The sequence below is a fragment of the Triturus cristatus genome, chromosome 7, assembly GCF_964204655.1.
Source record: "Triturus cristatus chromosome 7, aTriCri1.1, whole genome shotgun sequence".
Classification (NCBI taxonomy): Eukaryota; Metazoa; Chordata; class Amphibia; order Caudata; family Salamandridae; genus Triturus; species Triturus cristatus.
Window position 1 is genome coordinate 1,627,030,186 of NC_140590.1, and position 25,203 is coordinate 1,627,055,388.

A 25,203-nucleotide genomic window follows, 5' to 3' on the forward strand; every position below is an offset into this window, starting at 1 on the left:
ATTTTGAACAACAACTGCATCTATTTCCCTTTCAGGGAGGGGCGTTTCACACACCCCCTTTTAATTTGACAGTCCAGCGGCTAACGACCAATCACAGGCGAACCCGGTGATGGCCACGTGCCAGAAGAGGTTCATGTTGATTTTCGTCCTACTTTCCTTTCTAAAGGCGCCTCAGCTGGGGGAGGGTCGGGGACTCGGACGTCATCTCACAGCTGAGCGCTTTGCCTGAAAACGTCTGGGCGGAGCCGGGGCTGGAAAGTACCGTTTTGCGTGATTATTGACTACGGACACCAACACAGTCTCTACCCCCTTTCAGAATGGGATGGGACGCACTCCACTCCACTAGTACTAAACGACGACTCTCTACATAAAAGGTCTCTCGCACCTCATATTTTCACAGTTATAAAGAGTAAACTATTTTACCAAAATCCTTGACGTAGTTCACATTCGCTGTTGGCCAACGCCTGTGCGACCTACTTCTGTGATCACTAAAGACTTTTAGCAGCACGACACACATGGACACTTTTCTACATTCTCACTCATGTAAAAGGCGCTCACCGCTTTGCTCTCAAATGGCCGCGTTATTTTTTTATTTATTCAACAGGAGACTCGAAATAAAGGCAGTATTTCTTCTGTCTCTAACCCTCAAAGTAACGCTGCTGTGGGACGATGCTCGCATGGTAAGAAGGATGTGGCTCGTCGAAGGGGTGGAGCACAGACAATGATTGACAGTTCTTGAGCAGATCGGCCAGCTGAGGCATTACTTCTACAAACAGGTGTTTACTGAAGGAGCGTGGACAGAGCCCGAGGGTCATGTCATACTTTGGGTCATCCTCTCATGGGCGTGGTCTGTTTCAGCACGCGGCTATTACGTTGAGGGGCGTAGGGTATGTGCGGAATACAGTTTGGAAATAGTGTGCCTCCAGTGCGTGGGCGTCTCTTACGTCGCGGTGGGCTGGTACTCACGGTCTCGCGCAGTGGGGCGTGTCCTCTGCTTCCCGTGTACTCTTTGGGGCGTGGCTGACGTTGTGACGGGCGTGTGCCACCGGCTCGCGAAGGGGGGTGTGGTCCGTGCTTCTGACAGGCGCCGCCATGAAGAGCGTCACCGACCGGTACCGGCTTTCGGACAGTTAGGTGTTGAGGAGCCCCGCCCAGCCGGCAATGGAGCAGCCGCGGCCCAGCAGCCGAGGTCTGCCGGCCGGGCGCAGAGTGACGGCGGCGGGGCTGCAGGTGAGGAGGTCTGGGACTGGAAGCACGGGGAAAGGAATGACTGTTGGTCCGGGACACACCTTGGTAAGGCCTCCCGCCTCCATTGAGCTGAAATATGTATCCGAAAGTTCCCATGCCTTGGCATTCGCTCAAAGTTGTACAAGAACCGGGACGCCAAAGGCACGCCCCTCCCACTAGCCTCGGAACCACTCCCCTTTCTGTGCACTCTTGTAAGCCACGCCCAGTCAGCTACTTTCATCCGGCCACGCCTCTTTGAGCAACTGACAGCTGGGATATTCCCGCCTTTTTACTTGAAGACATTCCAATACACAGGATCTAAGGTGGTGGCAGAGATGTCTAGCTGTAGTTCCATTGACAATTGTGATTTTTATATGGTTATAATGAAAAGTCATGGGTCGGCTCTCGGGATTCGCAGATCCACAAGACTTTTTTTTATTTTTTATTTGTAGGCTCTCAGCTTTGATAGCTGATTTAAGTGAGTTAGGTTCCAGTTTATTGAAAAAATAGGCACTCCGTTTTGAAGTGGAGGCCACTGGCTTCTGTCCAAGAACCTTTTTTGTTTGCGACCCTTTAAACACACGAGTGGCAGTGTGAAACCAGTAAGAAAACAGTTATGTCTACCATATTGAGTGTTGAAGACCCACCTACATTCTAGCCTTCCAATTCTGAGGTCCCTGAATAAAGACAGGACCTACCCCCTTCCCATCATTCCCAACCTGGTTCACTGTCTGCATTCTCATGAAAAAAGATCTCCCTCTCCAAACCCACTCATGCACTGGACTTCGGTGCCCATGCCATTAAATTTAGGCACAGAACATGCTTATTTTTTACTATTGGTTGCAGGCCCAGCATTCATTTTTTGGATTAGGACTTCTTTCTCATCATCAACATTATATATTGGTGCAGAATAAGTGTAAGAAAAGGAACATAAATCTAGAAAATCACAGGGAGAAAGCAGGGACAAAAAAGAACCCCCAAAAGTGGCAGCCCTGCCAAGTACCATGCAAAGAGGGTTAGACAAATGCATTTTAGTGTTAGTGTCAGTAAGCTGCCTTCTCTACGCAGATGATCTTATCATGGATTTGACGTAAGTCGGTCTGCAGAGAAAGCTAGATGTTTTCTCAGATTGTTGCAATATGGAAAACTTTAGAATAAATATGGAGAAAACTAAAGTGCTTCCATTAGGGGAAAAAGAAGGTAAAGAATTACTGGTTCCTAAGTAATACTAACATCTAGATAGTAGATGCAAGTAGTATGTGAAGAATCTGTCCCAGAAAGGGTACATTGCTTTTTTTTTTTTGCAGGAAAAATCCCTTTCATCTGTGGAGGGACTTAAGAAATTTGATAAAATGTATGGAAGTCCCTTGCTGAGACCTGTATTGGCAGCATGTGAGGGAATAAATTAGGCCACTGTTCCAATATGGCGCTGAGGTACTTTCCATACATAAAACAACAAATTGGGATCTTGAAGATTGTTGTTTTTTAAAAAGATTACTGCCCATGCCACCCTCTACTATGATCCAGGCTGCCAGGGTAGAGACTGGCCTACTGGCATGGAGCTATTTAGCCTTAGCGGGGACGCTAACATTTTGAATGAGATTAGATAGGGCAGAGTTACCCAAAATATCTACACTTTGTACAAAGAAAATTATAAATAGTGTATTAAAATGGGCAAGATCCGTCAGGGACTTAAACAAAAAACCAACAATAAAATGCAACATACCAGACACAATGAAAGTTAGCAAAGCCGATCTCCAAATGTTGACAAAAAACATAGCCAGGGAAGATGATTTGAGATAACTAAGAAACTAAAAAACTTCTGATTACTTCATGGCAGGAGGAGGAAACATTTCCCTATTTTGAAAACTTACCAAATGCACATTCAAGATTGTGCCTCTTGAAATTTAGATGCGGGGTCAACCAGTTTTTAACTTCCCCAAGCTAAGGGTTCCCTTTTAGACAAGGATAATTTTAGTAAATGTGGTTTCGAAACGAACGGTGATTTAATGCTCATTTTAATGGATTGTCTTTGATTTCTACTGCAACAGAAGGCATTATTGAGGCCAATTTTAGAGGAATTGATCAGGGAAATGTGGCAAACAGCTATTTTTCTAAAATTTATTTTTTGTGTGGTTTCTTGACGTAGCCGGCGCTCTGGGGCAATTTTTATTGTCTGCGAATTAAGTTTTAGCAAAAATGTGAGTGTCTTATTGTGTTATTTTTTTCTGGGGTTTATTTATGTCATCTGTTGCAGATCTGGGACTGGTTTTATCTTGAAATGGCATTACCAGTTTATGTACATTTTTAATTATGAGCTTTTAAAATATGTTTATATAATTTGGTATGCTCAAGGTATAGGCATATGAACTAATGCGCTCACCTTAAATGAAACAAAATGCAAGTGGAAATAGTTGGTGGGGGGAATGACCTCTTTTACGTTATGAAAAATCAATTTTGCTAATGCAGTCACTGCAGTTGTCTGTGTTTGTGTTCTTAATTGGAAATAAACAGATTTGAATCCTGGTAGGTGCAGTGGAAAATATTGACTTTTGTGTATCTATAGTGCTAGAAGGTCCCAGCCAGCGACTGAAAAAGTACTGTAAATATGCATGTTATTATTTTGCGTATCACTAGTATTGTCACATCACTCACTTGATCGTAGAATGGCACTCATAAGTATACTGAAACCATGGGTGTGTCATACATAAGCAATCTGAAAATTTACCAGCTATGAAGTGAGGTCGAGAGGGAAAGTGTAGAGTGGTGGAAGAAAGCTTGAAGTGGGGTTAAACACTTGCCATTCTTTGTATTAAAACGTATAGATTTAGGCCCAAATCGCTGTACTGGGGGTGAATATTTGACATTGTTCAGCATTCCGTCCATCGTTGATCTTTTTGCATTTGCCACCCCTAGTGGTACGGGTATGCCCAGATGTGGGTCCCGTGCTCACCATGCCACTGGATTCAAGCTAGCCTGGCTGACGGGTGATACCCCGAAACTGGTCCCAGGATGCTTGTTTCCAATTCAGGGAGGACCTGGCCTGGAAGTTCGGGCTGGACTGTTCCCATGGGGAGCAGGGTCAAGGCTGATTTGCATATGGCTGGGTTTAACCTGGAATGGCATGGTGGGCAAAAAAGCAATGGATTTAGACCCAAAACGCTGTACTGGGGGGTGAATGTTTGACATTGTTCAGAATTCCGTCCATCAATTGTTCTTTTTGCATTATTCTTTGTATTTGACAACCCCAGCATTTGGCAGTGCTGGCTGTGTGCTTCTAATAAAAAACAAATCTAGTTCTTGCACTATTTCTGTTTTTTAACAAATTATGTACTGAGTCCAGGCATTCCAAGTTACCAATTACTCACCTCATGACTTATGTCAAGCCTTTTTGCACTCAGTTCAGCAGTAAATAGGGTTGTCATCTTTGTCAAAAAAGCCGGCCAATTGTTTACTTTTTGTGACTCTGGAAGGTGTAAGAGCTGGTACGTGAATAGGAATTTGTTTACAATTCTCAATATTCTTTTTAACATGACAATTATCCATATGTTTGCTTGAGTGACCATTTAGAAAAAAAATGGTTCTGATGAGATTACCTAACGTGTTTGAATATATTTTTAAGGTCAAACAAAACCAGATTTATTTATTTAGCTGGTCGTGTCATGCAAATATTAGCAAGGCTAGTACAATATCACCCAGATAGCAACCCTAGCAGTGACACCACAAAATGGAGAGGAATAGTGTAGAAAGGAGTAGTAGGGTAGGGTAGAGTTACAAGTTTACCTTTTCTGAACAACTGCCAGATATTGGCACAATCCGTGCTGGGAATTGCTGCATTTATTTTGTTTCATGTTTGTGTTAAACACAATGAAATAAGTCCGTTAACTAAGATTTGCAAGATTTGTATCCCTTACTGTAGTGTGTGAATCCTCTTTGTAGCTTCCCCTTCAGCGAGCACTAAGCCGTATTTTATTGGACTGTGTCAGGGACGCAAGACTCCAGGGCTCGGCTCTCAGCTGGATTACTTCCTTCCTGGAGGACTGTTCCCAGTCTGTTCGCCTCTCCCACTTTACTGCGCCTAACTTGAAGTCAACGTGCGAGTACCTCAGGGATCTTCACTATCCCTGCACCTGTTCAACGTGTATTTACTCCCTCTAATCCTGTCCTTAAGAGAAAGAAATGTGAGCACATGCAATTATGCAGATGACCTGCAACTAATATTCACCATCGACAACCCGTCCGATTCTATCTCTGAATTCTAAGCCACCATGCTGCACATCCGCAACTGGATGAACAGCAACCACTTAAAGTTAAACCCAGACAAAACAGAGTTGATCCTGATAGGAGGTGCTCGAAATCGTTGGAGCTCACACTTCTGACCAGCTAAGCTGGGCTCACCCTCAACTCCGTCCCCCTCAGCATCATGATCAACTGCGACCTATCCATTAGGTCCCAGATTGGAACGGTAGTCTCTATCTGTTTCTTTCAGTTGCGGAAGATAAGGAAAATCATTAGACTTCTTACTAGGGAAGCACCGGTGCAGGCAGTTCTAGCTCTTGTCTTTTCTCGCATAGACTACGATAACTTACTGTACTTCGGTCTCCTGCTGTATCTAGTCAAAAGACTGCAACTTGTGCAGAACCAGGCCGCAGGACGGATTTTTCATCAGTCCAGATGGCAACATGCTTCCCTTCTTATGCGGAGGCAACATTGGCTCCCCATATCACAAAGCTGTGTTTTCAAAATCGGGTGCCTAGTTTTCAAATCCTTGCATGGCGCTTGCCCAGAATTTGTCTCAAATATTATTCAGACACATACTCGCCCGCAATTTGTGCTCAGCCCACTGAAACTTCCAGTCACACCGTCCTATAAGTTGAAGCGGCTAGGCGGCAGCAGATTTGCAGTGCTGGCCCCCCGTTTCTAGAACACCCTGGCCCTTGACATCAAATCCTGTACAGACCTCCCTAAATTCAGGAAACTCCTCAAGACATGGCTGTTCACTCAGGCATATGAAAACTCACCAGAAATCAGGCTACTCATATATATATATAGCGCCAAGAAACCAACCGGTGTACGTGTGCTCTACAAATAATTTTAACATAACATTTGTGTTAAGTACAACAAAGAAAGGATGGCACGAAAATATGCAGGTGCATTTAAAGAAGATTGATAACAAAAACACTATCCGGAATTTCTCTGAAGGCAGTATAAGATAAATACATTATAATTCCCAAGGCCCAAATTGCTGACTTAGTACTGTTGTACAAAGTTCAGACTGCCATATTTTAATAGAGTTGATATGCACCACTGAGAAGAGATTGACGCTGCTGAGTCCAGTATGCAGAACTGTATCTGGATTGGAGTGGGGGCAGAAAGAGGAATTAAACATAATTCACACACATTCCATTAACACCTTTGACAGCTAGCATTGCTAAATATTCAAGGTGAATTAGTCACTGAAGGCTAAAGCCAGATGCCTGGCTCCGGCTCAACCTGAGGTCCTCCTGGACCTTCAAACCCAAAAAGAAGCCAAGTTTAGTCTATAAATTGCCTTTGTGTGCAACCTACACCCTTACCTAATGTTCAAAGCTCTTAACTTCCACTTGTCCTGGCACCCATCCTCCTGCAGCAGAGGTGCTGTGTCGTGCTGGGCTGAGATGAGTGGGCAGTGCTCTGAGAGGGACATAATGCTATTGATTTTTAAAGTAGCTCCTCGTCGAGCAATTTCCAAGGACTTTGCTGGGTCTAGACATGCAGCCTTCTGAACTGCTGTCTGCCCCACCGGCCCCAAGGGAGTAATTATACATACACAAAGCTCTGCTTGAAAGTCTGCAGCATTTGCATCGATTTACCAGACTTTTGTTTTGCTAATATGTGTAATTGGCCGTAGTGAAGTTTTAAGCCTCTCCTAAAATTGGCCTTTTAGTCGGGTATGCTGGTGATACCAACATTAAAATAGTTTACCTGTCCTTCAGTTAAGTTTGTGAATTGTTTCCCCCAACAGAAAGGCTATGTGTCAATTTTATATCATACCAATTTTTATTTAATCCAGTGTCCAGATTTAGCTTCTCAAAGACATATACACCAAACATTAACTTTTGATGGAAAACAGGAGCCAGAAAAAGACACCCACCTTGTGGCTGAATTAAAAAACGTGAAACAAGAAAATGTCTTTCTAATTCTGCTTCCTGGCTTGATCAAATTGTCCGATCCTAGGCAGTTACTCTATTATGCCTTCATTCCTTCAGTAAATTTGAGATCACATTGAAATACACCAGTTCATGTGTGCTGTACAAAAACCTTTCGTATGTTTGTTTTAATAGACAATAACATTACCCCATCTATAATATGTACTTAGTCACCCTGTTTGTGGCACATGACAACTAACTTGCCTCTTAGTTCACAAATGGCATTGTCTCGAGGGTCTTGGTTGGGCACAACTGTTTCTAAGTTAATGCATAGAAACTATCATTTAAAATAAATGCCTCTCCAAGAAGAAATATAATCGAATGCACTAAGGTAAAAAGATCCTGCATTTAAAAAGAAATTTAACTTTTTGAATTTCTAAGTGCCTTTAACATATTTGTACCTCCATGTTTTTGAATGATTTTCCTGCCAAATATTCGGCCTGTGCTCTGGATCTTAGAGCCAAGCTATATCATTGGCTTGGCTCCCCATTTCAAAATGCTGACTTTCCCACCTCCCATGACTTGTTTTCTGGATCAGAGAGGACCTGGCTTTGCAGTTCCCACTACAATGTCCACAGTTCTGCAGAGAAATATTCTTGTTTTCAACGTTGGCGTCTCTTTTTCAGGTCTCGCCTAGCGAAAGCAGCGCTGCTTTCGCCTTGGCGAGACTATTGTTGTTGGTTTGGTTTCGGAAGGGAGACAAACCATGTGCGCGCACGGACAGGCGATGTGCACGCGCATGGCATCTCCTCTGAAGGGGGACAGGAAATGTGCACTCCATACGCGTGCACATCTCCTGTCCCCTTTCATCCCTGTTAATTTCACAACTGTCCCCAGGCTCTTACAGTGAACCAAAGCATTGCTTGTTTGTTTCAGCAGCGGTATCGGCTGGTGCAAGAAAACGAAAAGCAAGACAGAGGTAATTAATTTAGCAATTCGGGAAATGGGGACAGGGGAAACAAAATTACATTTGGCAAATTAATGTGTGAATAAGTTCAGGACGGCCAGTGGGTGCTTAAATCTACAGCACCATTAAAGTCAAGGGCCATTTATCTCAGATGATTGGAAAAAGACAGTTTGACAAACTGTACAGCACCATTAAAGTCAAAGGCCATTTATCTCAGATGATTGGAAAAAGACAGTTTGACAAACTGCAGATTTCTAATCAATAATAATAATAAACAGGGCAGCAGAGCGCGTCGCAGCGGGGGATACATGCCTGCTCTGTCGACATCAAGTGGTATGTAAGGGCTTCGCCAGCAATTGGATATCAGCGCGGAGCATATGCTTTTATAAAAGTGCAGCCTGATTTTACGGAATTCTTGTCACTGAAGAAGGGAAACAAGGAACGTTAACCTAGAAAATGTGAGAAGTGTTGATGTCAATGAAAGACATTTCCAATGAAAGCACACACATAAATGCCTCTGTATCCGCGCTATGTTTTACATAACTTAAAATTATAAAGATGGTTTGTTTTAATATTTTCTTGAATTTTTGAGCAGTTGGGGTATTTGTGCATCCTGCCACCATGTTTTAGTCCATACAGTGGGGCATGTAAGCTAACCCATGCTTGCACAGCACTGACCTGAAAGGTCTGCAAAACTGATACTAAACACATTTGCTACCGGCTACCTTATTTTTTTTTTGTTTGTTTTTTTTTTTAGCTGCAGACAGGGCTTTATTTTTTTATATTGCCACTTTGTTTGAAATACTCGGTCACTAAGACTGGACAATCTTTCTTTGTTTTTGGTCTTTCTGGCATAAGGACCCTCCGATCTACGGTGTCTGTACCATTCTTAGCTACTGTTATAATTTTTGGTGTGTCTCCCAGAGTAAAAAAAAATATTTTTTTTTAAATTCAAACACAAAATCTTCTTTCTCATTAATTGAAAATATAGTTAATTATTTTTTAGTGGCTATTCATGGAAACTTGTTCAGTGCAACATATTTCGGTCAATGGTTTCTGAAAGCAAATTAGTCTTCAAGTTAGAATTTCTGTGTTGTGCTTGTACAGCCAATAAATCAGCATGCTCATAACTTGTGGGTTAATGTGATTTAAACACGTTTTGTATTTGGCGCACTTAATCCATCTCAGTTTCTTCTCTGGCATTGTCTGTATTAGGTAGGTGTTATCTATATACGGTATACTGTTATTCCTACATTCCATTCATCTTGCTCTAGAACAAATTATTCGAGTTTATGCATGAAGAGGTTGATAAGAAAAGTACCCGGAGACCAAGAAAATGTGCATCGTCTGGAAAGAAATGTGCCAGGCTGTGAAGTAAGAAAGCTAACATAAAAAAGAAGTTGCTCATTTCAATTGTTCTCCGAGAATAGTTAGTTCAGCTGCTTCCAATCTGCTGGAATGATGATGGATGTGCACAACGCATTTTGGGAGAGGGGGTATTGTCAGGAGGTATTTTCCAAATTCATATGTGCCTTGAATAACAGATAAATGTGAGGTATCCTTGAATATTCTCGTCTTAATGGCGTTCAGAGAGACACCCATTTATGAGATCCTTTTCTAACTTTTTGTTTGTTTGTAAAATGGCTTGGCCTTCAATCGTAAGATCACATTCCAACAGTAACTCCGTTTGGGTTCATCCAGATTTTCTCTTAATGTTTTGGCAGACGATTCACTAACCATTATGAGGTTAGCCTCACCATTGTCGGTCAAACACATGGTGATTTGTAGCTTTTGTGTATTCATTTGTTTAGTGGGAAACATTCTTTCAAAGACACGTTTTCTGATTTGGTCTATTGACGATAGCCCAGTGCTTTTATATCATTGAAAATTAGTCTTTCAGTTTGTCTAGTAATCTGTGTCTCTTAATGGGCATGAAGTTGGAATTTATTTGAACTTCTTAATTGTATAACCTAATTGTGGCTGGGTGATTGGGTGCTGAAGAAACAATTCTATGTCAGGACCGGAAGCTCCGACTATGCTTCTCATTTCTTTACTACTTTTTTCAGCAGCCAATCAAAACAACCACCATATCACATGACAAACAATATAGAGTCCTATATAAGTCCAACAAGGTCTGTGTCCTCTTTCTTTGCTGCTCCGCAGCCAGTTAAGTGCTCTTCACTTATATCTCTATATGTGATGATGTTTATGGTTTTTTACGGTAAGTCATGCTGCGTTATGTGGTTCAATTAGGAATTATTCCCTGTTAATTGGTGGTTTTTTACTGCTTTATGTTTTCGAGTTCAGTCTCGGTTGAATTTACATTGTTATCCCTACGCGCACATCTCCATTGTTCGAGCGTCACTCACTGTGCATGCTTTCGGAGCGCATTGCCTCCCAGTGGGGCGCCCTGCACCCGTGTCTAATATCCGGTGGAGCGGGAGGAGGGAGCTAGGACGCGCAGTCCTCTTTCTGTATTTAATGAGCGATTAGGTCCGCAAATGCGTGGCGGCCATTTTTAATGCCTCCCACTGTTTGAGAGGCTTAAGTTGAACGTGGGACCAGCATATAACTGCTCATCCATCCCTGACCCTCGTAGCTGCTCCCACTGACGCCCTGTCTGTATAGCTGCAGCAGGTTAGTATAAATTTGGCATATGCTTTGCCTAGAGTGGTTTTTAGAAAGCCCTCCCTCCACCTTTTTATATCGTTTTTTGCATAGCAACTATTGAGTGACTTGACTGGGGTAGCTCAACACCCCCTATATTGCTCCTGAATCGGGGTGTCCCCCCCCCCCCCATCCCCCTTTCTTTTGGTTATTGGTCCTCAGTAGTTGAGATACTAACTCTGCACTGCAGACTCTTACCATGGCAGAATTCTATGAGGAAGAATACTTTGAAGAGGAGCCCTCGGTCATTAGAGCAAGAATTGGTTAATGCATTTGATGCAGTGGTGCAGCATTATTTTAATAAGGCCTAGTCCGGGCCATAGAGCCCTTGAAACGCCACCTTTGTGGCTACGCTCAGCAACAGGGCTGGCTCCCGGCCCCTTCTTTGCAGACCAAACCCAGTGGGAAAGTCCCTAAAGGCCCCCACACAGCGGACTTCGCCAGGCTGGCCAATAGCATGGCCAATGAACACTATTACAAGGCTCCCTCGGAATCGGTGATGGCGGAATCTGTTTTGGAGGAAGTGTAGGACTCCTCGTCCTGCCATACTTCTGACCAGGAGGACGCCCCCAGGCCTAGTAAACGCTTACATAAGGAGCGCCATATGGATCCTCCAGCTCAACCTAAATCGCTAACGTTTGAACCCTCCGAAATCATACACCCAAATTCTACAGCCTGGTTACCACCCCAAGATGTGGCGGATTACGTTTAAACTCACCTGCGTCAGGCTTTTGACAAAGACGTCTGGGCAAGATTGCGATATGAGTGCCTGAAACCAGACCTTCTGGGTAAGGTAGCTGATACCCCGGAGGTAGACCCCACCATGGTGACTTACCTAAAGAAGTACTGGAAGGGCCCCAAGAAGGGGATAGACCGGGCCTGGCGCTCTTGCCAGGACAAGCTCCTCGATATGACTGGCCCCTTGACCAAGATGTTATAATTGGGTTATCGGGCAAAAGAATCGGCCATGTCGATTAGATCCGGAGGAGCTTATAGGTTGGGCTCAACAGGCCATATGCCAGCTGGGGAATGTGAACTGCGCCATGTCCAGCGAGAGACAGCCGTCTATCCTGTTAAAATTAGACCCCAAGCTCCCTGAACTCGCCATGTCCAAAGCCAGTCCACTAGCACATGGCCTTCTTTTTAGACAGCCCTTCCTCAAAGAACTAACTAAGTTTGTGGCTACTTTTAACAGCCTTGACAAAGCTCAAGGGTCCCTTTGCAGAGCTTTCAGACCGGTTTTCGGCAGGGCCGGGCTATTTAGAAGGCACTTGTTCGGCCGGGGTTACCAGTAAAGCCCCCAACGTGGTCAATTCAACCAGCAGCGCAAGGGTTATCAAGATCCTAACAGCGCCTCGTTCTACCCAACCCTACGTTCCAGAAATCGCTTTTAGAAAGGGTAGATACGGAGGAAACCAGGGAAGAAATCAGGACTCAGGAAATACAGGTGAGACTTATTCTATGTTCAGAAGTGATGTTGAATGGCAGGATTCATTCCTTCCTTCATGTCTGGCAATCAATCTCGCAGAATCCTTGGGTACTAGATACTGTGCCGGGGTACAGACTGGAATTGTACAACTCCCCCAAGCAAGTATCTTTTCTCCCAATGATGTCTTATTCCCGTCAAGATCAGACTTTAATCTCCTCCGAAGTTCAATCTCTACTGAAACAAGCATTGAAAATGCAATAGGTCTCGGCTTTGATTAAGTTAAAGCCATTTGCTTTGCTAATGGTATTGTATAGCAAAGCAAATGGCTTTAACTTAATAAAAGGAGAGACCTATTGCATTTTTAATGCTTTTTTCTTAGGGGTGGGTGGCTGGGGTGGGAGTGCGGAGGCTTAATCGGGGAAGGATAAATTGGTGATAATGCGAGGTACTGCACGGTTTGTGTGAACGCGTTTATCGGTGTATATTCTGTCCGTGGAGACCCGAATCACCAGGCCCAGGCAGGCCTGCGCGCTGCTCCCTTTAAAACTGCGACCAGTCCTCACACAGGAACCCTTGGACTCATTCCTTTATATATTTCTCGAGGACTTGAAATAAACTCATCCTGTACATTAGGGGGCCTTATCCCATATTTTGAGGTGCAGTTGTGACATCACAGTGCCTGCTGTCCGAGCCAGCACACACTACGACAAGAAGCGGCTGAGCAGCACACCCCTACAACTCACAATATTAATGAAAACTTTGGTCATCCTTGCATTTTCCTTCCTTTAAAATTCTCATTGCCTGATAAGGAGGCATTTATGGTACTCTTTTTATTGCCCTAAACATTCTAAGCCACAAAGCCAGCTTAAAAGAAGTTGGTAACAAATTACAAGCTGGGTAATGCGTGGCCGTTTTTACATAACCAGTTCCGCTTTTCCTTTGCATGTAACAAAAATAACACTTCCATCAGCAGGAGCAGTGCTTAATTTGATCCGGTGGTTGCAGGTGGGAACCGATGGAACTTATTTTTGCGGTCCTGCACTTAATTCTCCTCATTAGACTTTCCCCCAGAGCAGGAGAGAAAAACACGAAAGAGGGAAAGAAAGAGAAGGACAAAACTGTGACAAAGGGAAAAAGCAGGGTTGGAAAAGAACCTGCAAGAGTTTGATAAAGAGATGGGGAGTGACTGGTGGTGGATGAAAGAGGCATCATGTGGAATCAGGGCTACACAGCCTTAGTACTCGACAATCTCGGATATTCATAGCTCACGCCTCAGATCTTTGACCGACACATTAGGTCACCGGCACTTATTGTTTGACAAACTAAGCACTGAGTAGGAACAAGCATCTAAGGATTTAAAACAGCAGGTTAGGGAAGGGTGATGATGCAACCATGTATTATAAGCAACAAAACATCCCCTATTGTGCAAAAAAACACATTGCATAACACTTCAGAATGACCAGACCATACAAAGGAACTCAGCCTCCAGCCTTGCATTTTCTCATTCATTCATTTAAATCTTTATTTCGACGCATTTGTGTCATAAAAGAGCAATAGAACATTTGTTATCTTACATTTTGACATTTGCTAGCACAAAAGAAAAAAATAATAAAAATAGCAGTAAATAAAAAGCTAACCTATTCGTATATATCCATAGCGTCCATGTATACAATGTCTAGTTTCATAATCTTTGTCAAACACATTTTACCCGGGCGGAAAATTTACAAGGTTAAAAATACAATTTAACAATAAATATAGTTTAAAAACTATTAAAATAGTATTAAATCAGTAACCGCTAGGGCATTTTTTATATAAAAGGAATTCTTAAAAATTCGTATGAAATTCATAAAAAGCAACAACCACATATACCTAGTTGGAAAATAATGAAGCAACAATTACATGTTTTAGTATCATGATCCTATTTAAAAATATCAAATAATGTATCTCCTCCATTTATCTTTTACTTTAAAAATGTAGACCCAACTTTATTCTAATAAAATTAGCAGCAAGAAGAAACCTACTAACTCCAAAAACTATCACCTGGCTGGTGTCAGTTTTTAAAATTCTACCAGCCTCCTTATAGGATCTAGAGCCTATTTTATGGCAGAGTGGTACTATCCACTTTTTCCTTGGTGTTACATAGCTGGAGCAGAATAGAAGTATGTGTAAATCATCTTCCTTAGTACCATGAATACATGAAAGACAGAGATCACTTCCTGATTTCGCCCAGCTTTTTTCAAAGGCCTTAGTTCTAAGGGTACCATATCTAAATTTTAGGTACAAGGTTTTTGATAAAGGCGGATGGATCTCGTCTAAAAAAGGTTCAAAAGATGCAACATCCTTAAACAATAGGAAGTTTTCAGTTAGCGGTCCATGAATTCTTGCATATACTAATTCGTTGCTCACATATGACCAGAAAGATAATTTAACAATTTTCTTGGAGCACGAATTCATAGCCTCAGGATCATTCCAAAAATGGGCTAATCCAATTATGCCTAACCAGATTCTTACATGCTTGAACCAATAAACTTTATTGCAATCGTCGAGATCCATAACTTCTTTCAGGCCATTCTTGTAATTAACTAGTTCTGGGGTCGTCCACAATCTAACCCACAGCAATAATGGTCTCAATATTGCGTGTTGATCTGTTCGTTTCAGGTTTAGATCTAAAAGAAGTGGTATTAAAGGGGTATTTGTAGGTATTTTTATCAACCCCCTAAGAAACTTGTTCTCCAGGTTTTCAAATGTATGTCTACATACAGGACCCCATATTTCCGCCCCATATAATACTGCTGATTGGACTTTATACTTAAAAATCTCTATCGCAGGGGTCACTGCCTTATTCAAACATTCGTTGTGTCTCTTAAGAATTGGTAGACAGTTTTGTTTGAAGATGATCTTATTCTTTTCTAGCTGCGGTCTCCAAGCTAAGGAAGAGTCTATAGAGACACCTAGATATATAAAATTCTGCACATAATCAAGCTTCTGTCCATTTAACATTAAATTTTTCTTGAAGTTCCTATGTGGGCTCAGTGCCATGTATTTCGTTTTTTTTGTATTGATTTCTAGGCCCTTCAAGGAACAGTACGACTGGAATCTATTTAACAAATTTTGAAGGCCCCGTGGTGTTTGGGTAATGAGAATGGTGTCATCTGCAAACAAAAGGGAAGAAACCCGTTCACCCCCTAGTCTTGGAGCGTCGTTTTCACTACACTCCATGTAAGATGGTATATCATTGACAAACAGGGAGAATAGGGTTGGCGCCAGTACACATCCCTGGCGTACTCCTCTTTTTATGGGGATAGCTTTTGTAAGTTCCCCAGTAGGACCCCACCTCACCTTTGCATAGTTGTCCATATGTAGTCCAATAACCAATTTTAGTAGTCCTAGCGGGATCCCCTGGGATTTCAATGATTCCCATAAAAGATCTCGCGGTATAGGGTCAAATGCGGCCCGTAAGTCTACGAATGCCACATACAAATGACCTTTTCGAATAACGACATATTTCCAATACAGACAACAGAGCCTTAGGACTTGGTCGATGGTTCCTGTTTTTACTCTGAAACCTGCCTGAAATTTCGTTAAGATTTGTTCTTCTTCCAACCAGGTATTTATGCGGTTTAGTATATGCCTAGCATAAATTTTTTGGGTAATATCTAAAAGACTTATGGGACGATAGTTAGCAGGATTGCTTCTATCGCCCTTGCACCTCTAGTATGTCATGCAACTCCTCTGTGGCTTGCATTATACAATTGGGAGCACACTATTTCATGTATCCCAAATCAATATCAAGGGAGAATGCTGTTCCTTGCACAGCATCTATTTTAATGAATGTATGAACACATAAGTACATAAATACAACTGTTATTTGGAGGATGGGTCATCAACACACTCGCACACACCTATCAGCACTGAAAGTCCTACAAACACACAGGTTCAACAAAATAAAAATTCAAAACGACTAACAGTTGAATGGGAAGGTCCTGAGGCGGAAGCCGGGACCCTGTGCTAGCGTATGTTGAGATTGTGATTTATTGCTTTACTCTAACTTGAACTTGCACTTTACTCGTTTTTATGCTGATTCTGATTTCATTTTAAATACAAGGTTTCGCGCACTCTGAGTTTGTACTCACATGCTGGGAACCCATTGTCCTCCTCGAAGCGCCATCGCACCCATTGCAGACGATTAGGTACTGCTTGGGGTTGACGACTTCGGGCGCCATCTTGAGTGAGGCGAGGAGCTGGCGAGCGGTCTAGTGCTCGGCCCCTCCCGCCACACAAGCATAAAATGGTTCCCTGGCATAGGAAGCGCAGCGGACGGGCGCAGCGGACGGGCGCAGCGGGCGCGCCAAAGGCGAGCCAAAGGCGAGCCCGTCTGCGCCCGTCCGCACCAGTTCCGGGCCTAGGGCCAGTTACGCTGCCGGTCTCCATTCCACCCTAAGGCACTCCTGGTCTAGATCCCAGCTAATGGCCTTGAACAAGGAAGCTTGTATTCCCCAGGTGCGGTGTAATTTGACCTCGCTTACCCATCCTTATTTTAAATGTAAGCAATGCACTTTTTCTTTTTCGACTAATACATCTATCCCTTCCCCTACATTTACTCCTCCCACTCCGACTCGACTCTACACGGCCGGCCTATTAAACTGACGCTCTCTGCCGTGTCACGCAAGCGACATATGGCTACTACTCTCTGAGATGTCCTGGGATTTACTTTTTCTCACAGAGACGTGGATCAAGGACTCTTCAAATCCAGATATTGCCTTGGCCACACCCCCTGGCTATCGCCTAATGGGAATTAGCCGCGAGGGAGGAAAGCCTGGAGGTGGAATTGCTGTTATTTTACAGAATCATTTAACTATCACCTCGAGGTAAATCCCCAATATAGGTCCTGTAGAGGCACTCTACTTTTCCATCTCAGATGCCTCCACTGCCATATTTTCAGGTGCTCTGGTATACAGCCCCCCTAACACTCCCCAGCCTGCAATTGCCTCATTACTGGCGGCCATTGCAGATCTCTCCCTTAAACACCCTCACTTCACTGTACTAGGTGATTTTAATCATCATATTGATGTATATGATTGTACACGTGCCAAAAGTCTTTTAGACTCCATGCAAGGTTTGAATCTAACCCAAAAGGTTAAAGGCCGCACTCACTCTGCAGGACATACCCTTGATTTAATTTTCTCCAGTTGGTTCGACCTTAATGTTCTTCCACCTAGGCCCCTCACGTGGTCTGACCACTACTTGATTCCGTTTGAAGTTTCTACTCCCAGACCACCTAAGATGACTCCTACCATCAGAGATCAGGGTAGAAAGTGGCATAAAGTCACATGTATGGCACTGGAACAATTGTTTAGGAGCAGCCCTGATCCTCTCGATGCTGATCTTAATGTAGTTGTATCTACTTTTAATAAAGATCTTTCTGCTGCCATTGAACAAATTGCCCCTTTGCAGAACCTTTCCTCTTTACGATCTAAACCCTCAGCCCCATGGTTCTCAACGATACTACGGGATAATAGAAGTAAATGCAAAAAACTGGAGCGTATCTGGCGCCGATCATACGATCCGGGGTCCAAAGCCCTCTACAGATCAGCTCTCAAAGAGTTTCATAAACTCAAACACATTGTCATGAAACAGTACTTTACGGATAAAATTAAAAGAGCTGAAAATTCCACCAAGGCCCTTTTTAACATTATTAAGGAGTTCGCAAATCCCTCTGCTTTGGCATGCCCTGTTATCCCTAGCCAAAAACTTAGCGATGGCTTGTCGGACTTCTTTCATGAGAAAATCGTGAACATTACGGCAACTATTCAACAGATTCCTATAGCAGTTACTTCAGCCAATGACACCACGTGCGCTGAAGTATTTACCTCTTTTAAACCTCTGTCTGAAGACCACGCCTTGTCCTTGTTTCTAAAATGTAAGTCCGGATCCCCGCTCGATCCAGCCCCAGCTCAGATTCTGAATGAAATAGCTCCGCTATTGATTAAACCTCTGTTAGAAATCTGGAACTCCTCCTTGCAATCGGGCCTTTTTCCCTCTTCGTGGAAACATGCGTCGTTACTACCAATCTTGAAAAAATCGGGTGCCGACCCATTATGTTTTAGTAACTACCGGCCCATTTCACTTCTCCCTAAACCAGCTAAAGTGTTAGAGAAGGCGGTACAAGAGCAATTGTCCGAATATCTAGAAACGAACCATCTGCTTCATGACACCCAGTCAGGATTCAGGCCAAACTTTAGCACTGAGTCAGCCCTGCTGGAAGCGTCTGAATCAATCCGCGAATGTGTGGATAGGGGAGAGGAGGCCATGCTGGTCCTCCTCGACCTATCCGCAGCATTCGACACCATCTCCCATAACATCTTGCTAAACCGTCTTTTGGAGGTGGGCATTGGAGGGATCTCGCTAACTTGGGTGAAATCATTTCTGACGGGCAGATTCCAACAGGTCGCACTTGGCTCTTTTGTTTCCACGGAGAAACCATCAATATGGGGGGTTCCACAGGGATCTGCCCTGAGCCCACTCCTATTTAATGTGTACCTCAGGCCGTTTGTGAAGGTGGTCGAATCTTGGGGCGTCAGAGTGATCTTTTATGCTGATGATACTCAGCTTGTGTTCTCATTCAAGGATCACTCCGAAAGCTCCTTAGCTAATTTCCGCCAATGCCTGGTTAACATCGCATCCTGGATGTCTATTAACAACTTAAAATTGAATGCTGATAAAACGGAGGTCTTTTTTTTCAATCAGAAATCTGCCATCCCTCCCAACATTTGGTGGCCATCTGAACTTAATCCTCCCCCGGCGCCAGTTCAAGCTGCCCGCAATTTAGGCTTTCAATTTGACACAGCGCTTTCCTGTAAAACCCAAATTAATAAAGTTTCATCATCCTGTTTTGGAAAACTCCGAATGTAGGAGAGTAGGGTCTGCTATCCTATGGTCACCCCAAATTTTTGCTTTTTGCTTCACTGGTTTTTGACATATTGAGGCTGTGGGCCTGCTAATCAGACCCCAGCCTTCTGTTCTCTCTAACTAAATTGACACTATGCACCCTAGGTGCATAACCAATTGGAAGTGGATCACCCTGTGAGCCCCTGTACCAGTGTACACTAGGTACCCAGGGCATTGGTGTATCTAAGGCCTGCCAGGGGCTGAAGCATGTATTATGCCACCCCAGGCTTGGCCTAACAAATTTGACACAACTGGCTGATCACTCAGCTGGGGTAAGTTGGTGTAACCACCTCTTACTTGGGTGTAGTATACCTATACCTAACCTTAAATGGGACACATGTTAACCTCTAAGTCACTCCTATGGCAGGCCTTAACAATCCTGAAGGCAGAGTGCTTGGTTCCATGTGAGATGGTGCTCTGGCATGAGCTGAGCCTGTCTGCAGTGGTCGGAACAACTTCCTTCTACCGTTTCCAGATATCGTCATACCATATACTCTTAAGTGCATTATGAACCTCGTGGTTAAATGCTATCTTTGGTTTGGCTTTATCAAAACATGTCGAGTAAGGTGTCATACGAATTGGAATACTAACCCCTCGCCAATTCTGGCGACGGGGTTAGCATTCCACCCTTCTAGAGGGACACGACATGTACAGTACCTGAAACCCGGGTAAAATCAGACATAGCCTCAGCTCCACAAAATGGATGCTGCCACCACAGACACAAGTCTGCCCTCCTGCTGCTGGGAGTCCTTCCAGCTTGGGAGACGTGGACAAAGGGTTTCCTGCCAGGGGAGGTGCGAGCACCACCCCAGACAGGATTTTGTGTATTGGTCAGGTAGGGCTTGAATGGAATCAGACATGCCTGAGGCTCACAAGGAGCCTCGGTGCATATGCCAGTTCAAACCGGTCCTGGGGCACACCAGCCCCGGACCTGGGGCGAGCTGGACAAAGGATTGGGGGTGTAACCACCCCCCTTCCTGGTCCCACTCTTAGGGAGGGACCTAGCAGGTAGTCCGGCCCCTAGAATCCGCTTAAAGGTAGGAGCTGTGTCCTAAGACTTCAGACATCCTGGAATCAACTTAACCCCAAGAAGAAGACGGGAACTTCGACGCTCTGCTGCACAGAGGACTGAAGGAAATCTCCCCTATGGTCAGGGAGTGACCATCTTGCTAACGCAAGCACCAACCAGCTATTGAACGTCTGCTTTGCCGCCGCCTCCAGCCGGAGCCCGAGCCCAGAGCCCGACAAGACCTGGACCTCCAGACCTCTCACCGCCCGATCCACAGTCCCTGAGAAGAAGGAACCCGTGGAGGCACCGAGACACGTGGAGCCAGCCATCTTGAAAGACCGACGACAAGCTGCAAGCGCAGCGACAGAGGCTCCCTCCAAGTTGTGCTTTGGGTCCTGAGAAGCCCAACCACCGAGCAGCATCTGCACCAAAGGTGAGCCCTCCAGCATCTCCACGATCTGCGTGGGGCCCCTCTGCTCTTTGCATCTCGACGCGCCTGCCCGGTCCCTGGCCCGTTGGCTAGTGGCCATTTTGGCGACCTAAATTGAAATCAACGATGCTGGTCTGGTTGCTCCAGACTGGCCCTAGCTGCTCTCCAAAAGAGCAGCCCCTCTGACCTTGCTGGTCAGAACAAACAGCTTTCTTGAACTTCCACGACTCCTGCCTTTGCCAAGGCTTGTTTGCTTCTTTCGAGTCGCCGACACCGCCGACAGCGAGAGCCTGCGTGGGACAGCTCGGGACTCGACTCCTGGACGTCGTCGACCTTCAGGGACCACGTGGCTGCGGAGACAAGCTACACCTAACCACCTGTTTGCACCCGACATCGCCTGGTACCTACCTGGTGCCACGCCGGTCACTGGCTAGTGACTGTGAACACTGTCCCCTCTGCTTTCAGGTCTTCTACAACTCCGATCCAACGCAGCTCTTCTGGACCGACCGCCTGCAGCATCTTTGTCACCAGGCTCCATTGAATCGATAGAAGAAACCCGACGCACTTCGAGACCTATGCACCCGCTTCCTGTGGGTGAGGTAAAGCTGGCACTCCGGTGCCCAAGTGTAGAGAATCATCTCTAGTGTCTGTGTTTCAAATCTTAAGATCGTAGTCCACCCAGAAGACCCTTTCTGCAGTAACTTTCTAACTTTTACGCACCCATTGAAAACCTATGGGAGCACACGTGTGACTTTCCGCACTGCACATGCGACCCGTGGACCTCCTGGTCACTAACTGAAGTTAGCTCCTTGTAGGCCCAGCGATTCTAGAGGCCCTAGGCCTTTTCCCTTTCCTGTTCGTGGTACTTATACCACTATTTTAGTATATGGTTTGAGTGGCCACCAGGGCCCATCCATATAAAGTGCAACTTCTGTATATTATAACGTTGTCTTGTTTAACGATTTGTGCTCCTGTGCTCATAAAGAGTCTAGGGGATACTTTGAGAAATAAATACATATATATTTTGAATATATATCTGTGTGGTGTCCTTTCATTGGTATAAAGGGGGGTTGCATTTGGTAAAACAGCCTGCTTAACACGCTTTAACGAGTTTAGCCTCAAAGACTGCTTAGCCTACGCTACCACTAGGGCAGCTAGTCCGAAAAGGTTGACTTACAACCACACCATAAGGGTTGCTTGGCATGGTACAAGGTGGTCACTTTAACTAGTGAACATCATATACCAGGCCAACTTCTCACATTGGTGAGCAGTGGTTGGATTTGAGCTTGCTGTGTTTTACCATTGTAATCTCTTGGTTACCAATTGAAAGATCACATCGGTACCTGTAGGTACATATAAAACAAGATAGATATACTTAAGTTCTACTGAACTTAGTTGTTGTAGAGCAAAGGGAGTAGCACACCCTGACTACAACTACTAGATAGGTTTAGTAGGAAAACCCAAGTGTAGGTAGATTGCAACACATCCACCCACACTTAAGAGCAATTGCTGGGGCAGAGGGGTCCAATGTACCCATCTCTGTTGAGAGTGACCCCCAGAGGGCACCATCCATCTTTGCTACCCTAAACCAAAATGAGCTCAGGCAGTTGGCAAATATCAGGGGCCTTAAACAGCCCAAGAACCCTACCTCTGCTGAACTCAGAGAGCTTTTACAAGCTGATGAAGATCAGAAAGCTCTCAAGAAAGCCTCCCAGTTAGACCCCTTAGGGACAGGAACAGGAGGCCCTCCTTCTGAAGATGCCACTGAAGTACCCCTTTCCCACAGACACCCCTTAGTTGAGAATCTGACTACAGATGATGAGAATCAGCATAGGGACAGGGATGACAAAGGGGGTGAATCTGACAGTAGTAGCAGTTCAGATGGGAGAGATAGCCCAGTGCCAGACCTGGCTCAGCTAACTTAAGGCTACTGGGGACTGATAATGGGTTCACCCCATTGGATCTCCCTAGTGGACTTAACCAGGGGTTTGGGAGGCAAAGGAATCACTCAGGTGAATCTAATGCTTCCCATGCCTCTAGAGGCTCTCAAGGTCACTCCAGGAGAAGGATGACCACCCCTCAGAGGAGGGAACATGAGGCCAGAATGAAGGAAGCTCAGCTGAGAATCAGGAGACAGGAGCTAGAAGTAGCTCTGATGGAAGATAAACTGAGTAAGGCTAGGCAACCTAGAGAGAGTGGGTCTATACCCACTGGTGGCAGCATTGTCCCTAAGGACAAAGATAGGGTCTTTGACAATAGGAACCTGTCCAAGGTTGTGCCCCCCTACAAAAGTGGGGATGACATCCACAAATGGATGACTGCTCTTGAGAGAGCCTGCAAAGTGCAGCAGGTTCCTGAAGACCAGTGGGCAGCAATCTTATGGCTCTCCTTTGAAGGAAGAGGTAGAGATAGACTCCTCACTGTTAGAGAGGAGGAAGTCAGAAACTACAGAGCCCTGAAGAGTGTCCTAGTTGATGGGTTAGGCTTAACCACTGAACAGTACAGGTTAATGTTCAGAGACACCCAGAAGACACAGACTCAGGACTGGTCTGAAAACATTGAATGTGCCACTAAGGCTTTGGAGGGTTGGTTGCTGGGAAGTAAGGTATCTGATTATACAGGATTGTACAATTTGATGATGAGAGAACAGATTTTAAATAACTGTCAGAACCAGCAACTGCATCAACACTTGGTTGACTCAGATCTGACCTCTCCCCAAGAATTGGGAAAGAAGGCAGACAAATGGGTCAGAACCAGGGTTAAGCAAACGAACCAGAACCAGGGCCAAGGGGGTGATCAGAAGAAAACAGACCAAAAGGGTGGAGATCAGAAATCTAAAGACCAGAAGTCTTCAACAGGGCCCCAAACTAGTACTAACAAGGGTGGGTCCCAGCCTAAAGGGAAGAAGAAAGAAGGTCCAAAGAAACCCTGGTTCAAATCTTGCAAGAATACAACTCACTGGACTAGTGATTGTAAGAAGGGTGGAGCCCCCAACACTGTTGCCCCCAAGGCACCTGCTCCCAGTACTACTGTTAGCAGTGTTGGTCCCCAGACAAAGGGTGTAGTGGGAATCACTATGGGTACTGAAGGAGATCCTGACTTAGACAGAACCCTGACGCAGGCAGTCTTGATCTGTGATGGGGACATGGATTTGTCCCTGACTGTGAGCCCCAGTAACCTGGGCAAGTACAGACAGACTCCATTGATAAATGCAAAAGTGGCTCAAGCCTACAGGGACACATGTGCCAGTGTCACTATGGTGACACCAGGCTTTGTGGACCCTGGACAGTACATACCAGGTGAGAATTACCTGGTGACCAATGCCAGCAATGCCACTACTTCACATAGTGTGGCAGTTGTTAACTTCTCATGGGGAGGGGTAACTGGCCTCAAAAGGGTTGTGGTTAGTGCAGACCTCCCAGTAGAATGTTTGTTGGGCATTGACCTAGAGAGTTCTCTATGGTCAGAAGTGGAGTACAGGACACATGCAGAGATGTTAGGTATATCACCACATGTCCTTGCTGTGACCAGGTCACAGGCCAAAAAGTGCCTTACTGAACCACAGGTCTTGGATCCTGGAACAATGGACCAAGCACCTACCAAGAAGAAGAACAGGAGGGTTAAGGCTGTGCCTTCCCCCCTGCCTCAAAGTGATGATCAGCCTTCCCAGGAAGATGATCTAGAGGACCCTGAAGGAACTGTCCCTGAAGAGCTTGAACCTGATCAGGTTGAGTTTCTGGGGACAGGGGGACCTTCCAGGGCTGACTTGGGGCAGGCTCAGTTAACCTGTCCATCTCTTGAACCCCTCAGACAGCTGGCTGCTGCTGAGGCTGCTGGGGAATGCTCAAGGTACCCATAAAGTGTATTGGGATGATGGGCTCCTTTATTCAGAGGCTAGAGACCCAAAACCTGGTGCAACCAGGAGGTTGGATATACCTCTGCAATTTAGGGGCTTCCTTCTTACCTTGGCCCATGATATTCCTCTAGCAGGACACTTAGGCCAGAACAAGACTTGGGACAGGCTTGTCCCTCACTTTCACTGGCCTCACATGAATGAAGATACAAAGGAGTTTTGTCGCTCCTGTGTGACCTGCCAAGCCAGTGGCAAATCAGGTGGCACAACAAAGGCCCCCCTAATACCACTACCTGTGGTGGGGGTCCCCTTTGAAAGAGTGGGAATAGATATAGTGGGTCCCATGGATCCTCCCACTGCATCTGGGCACAGATTTATACTGGTGGTAGTGGATCATGCCACCAGGTATCCAGAGGCAATTCCCCTTAGGACCACTACAGCTCCTGTTGTGGCCAGGGCCCTGCTAGGAGTATTCTCCAGAGTGGGGTTTCCTAAGGAGGTGGTTTCTGACAGAGGTACCAACTTCATGTCCGGATACTTGACAG

General features: G+C 45.0%; 1 protein-coding gene across 2 annotated transcripts in view; it reads left to right on the forward strand.

Moving 5' to 3' along the window:
• The first annotated feature begins 1,002 nt into the window (after positions 1–1,002).
• Positions 1,003–25,203, forward strand: part of SLC2A4RG (SLC2A4 regulator) — a 225,682-nt gene continuing 201,481 nt past the window's right edge. The window contains exon 1 of one of the 2 annotated variants that reach the window (XM_085619616.1): positions 1,003–1,293. In XM_085619616.1, coding sequence (XP_085475742.1) covers positions 1,162–1,293 — 132 coding nt within the window. In that variant the 5' untranslated portion in view covers positions 1,003–1,161. The remainder of the gene's footprint in view (positions 1,294–25,203) is intronic. The other variant, XM_085619617.1, reaches the window with a different exon arrangement.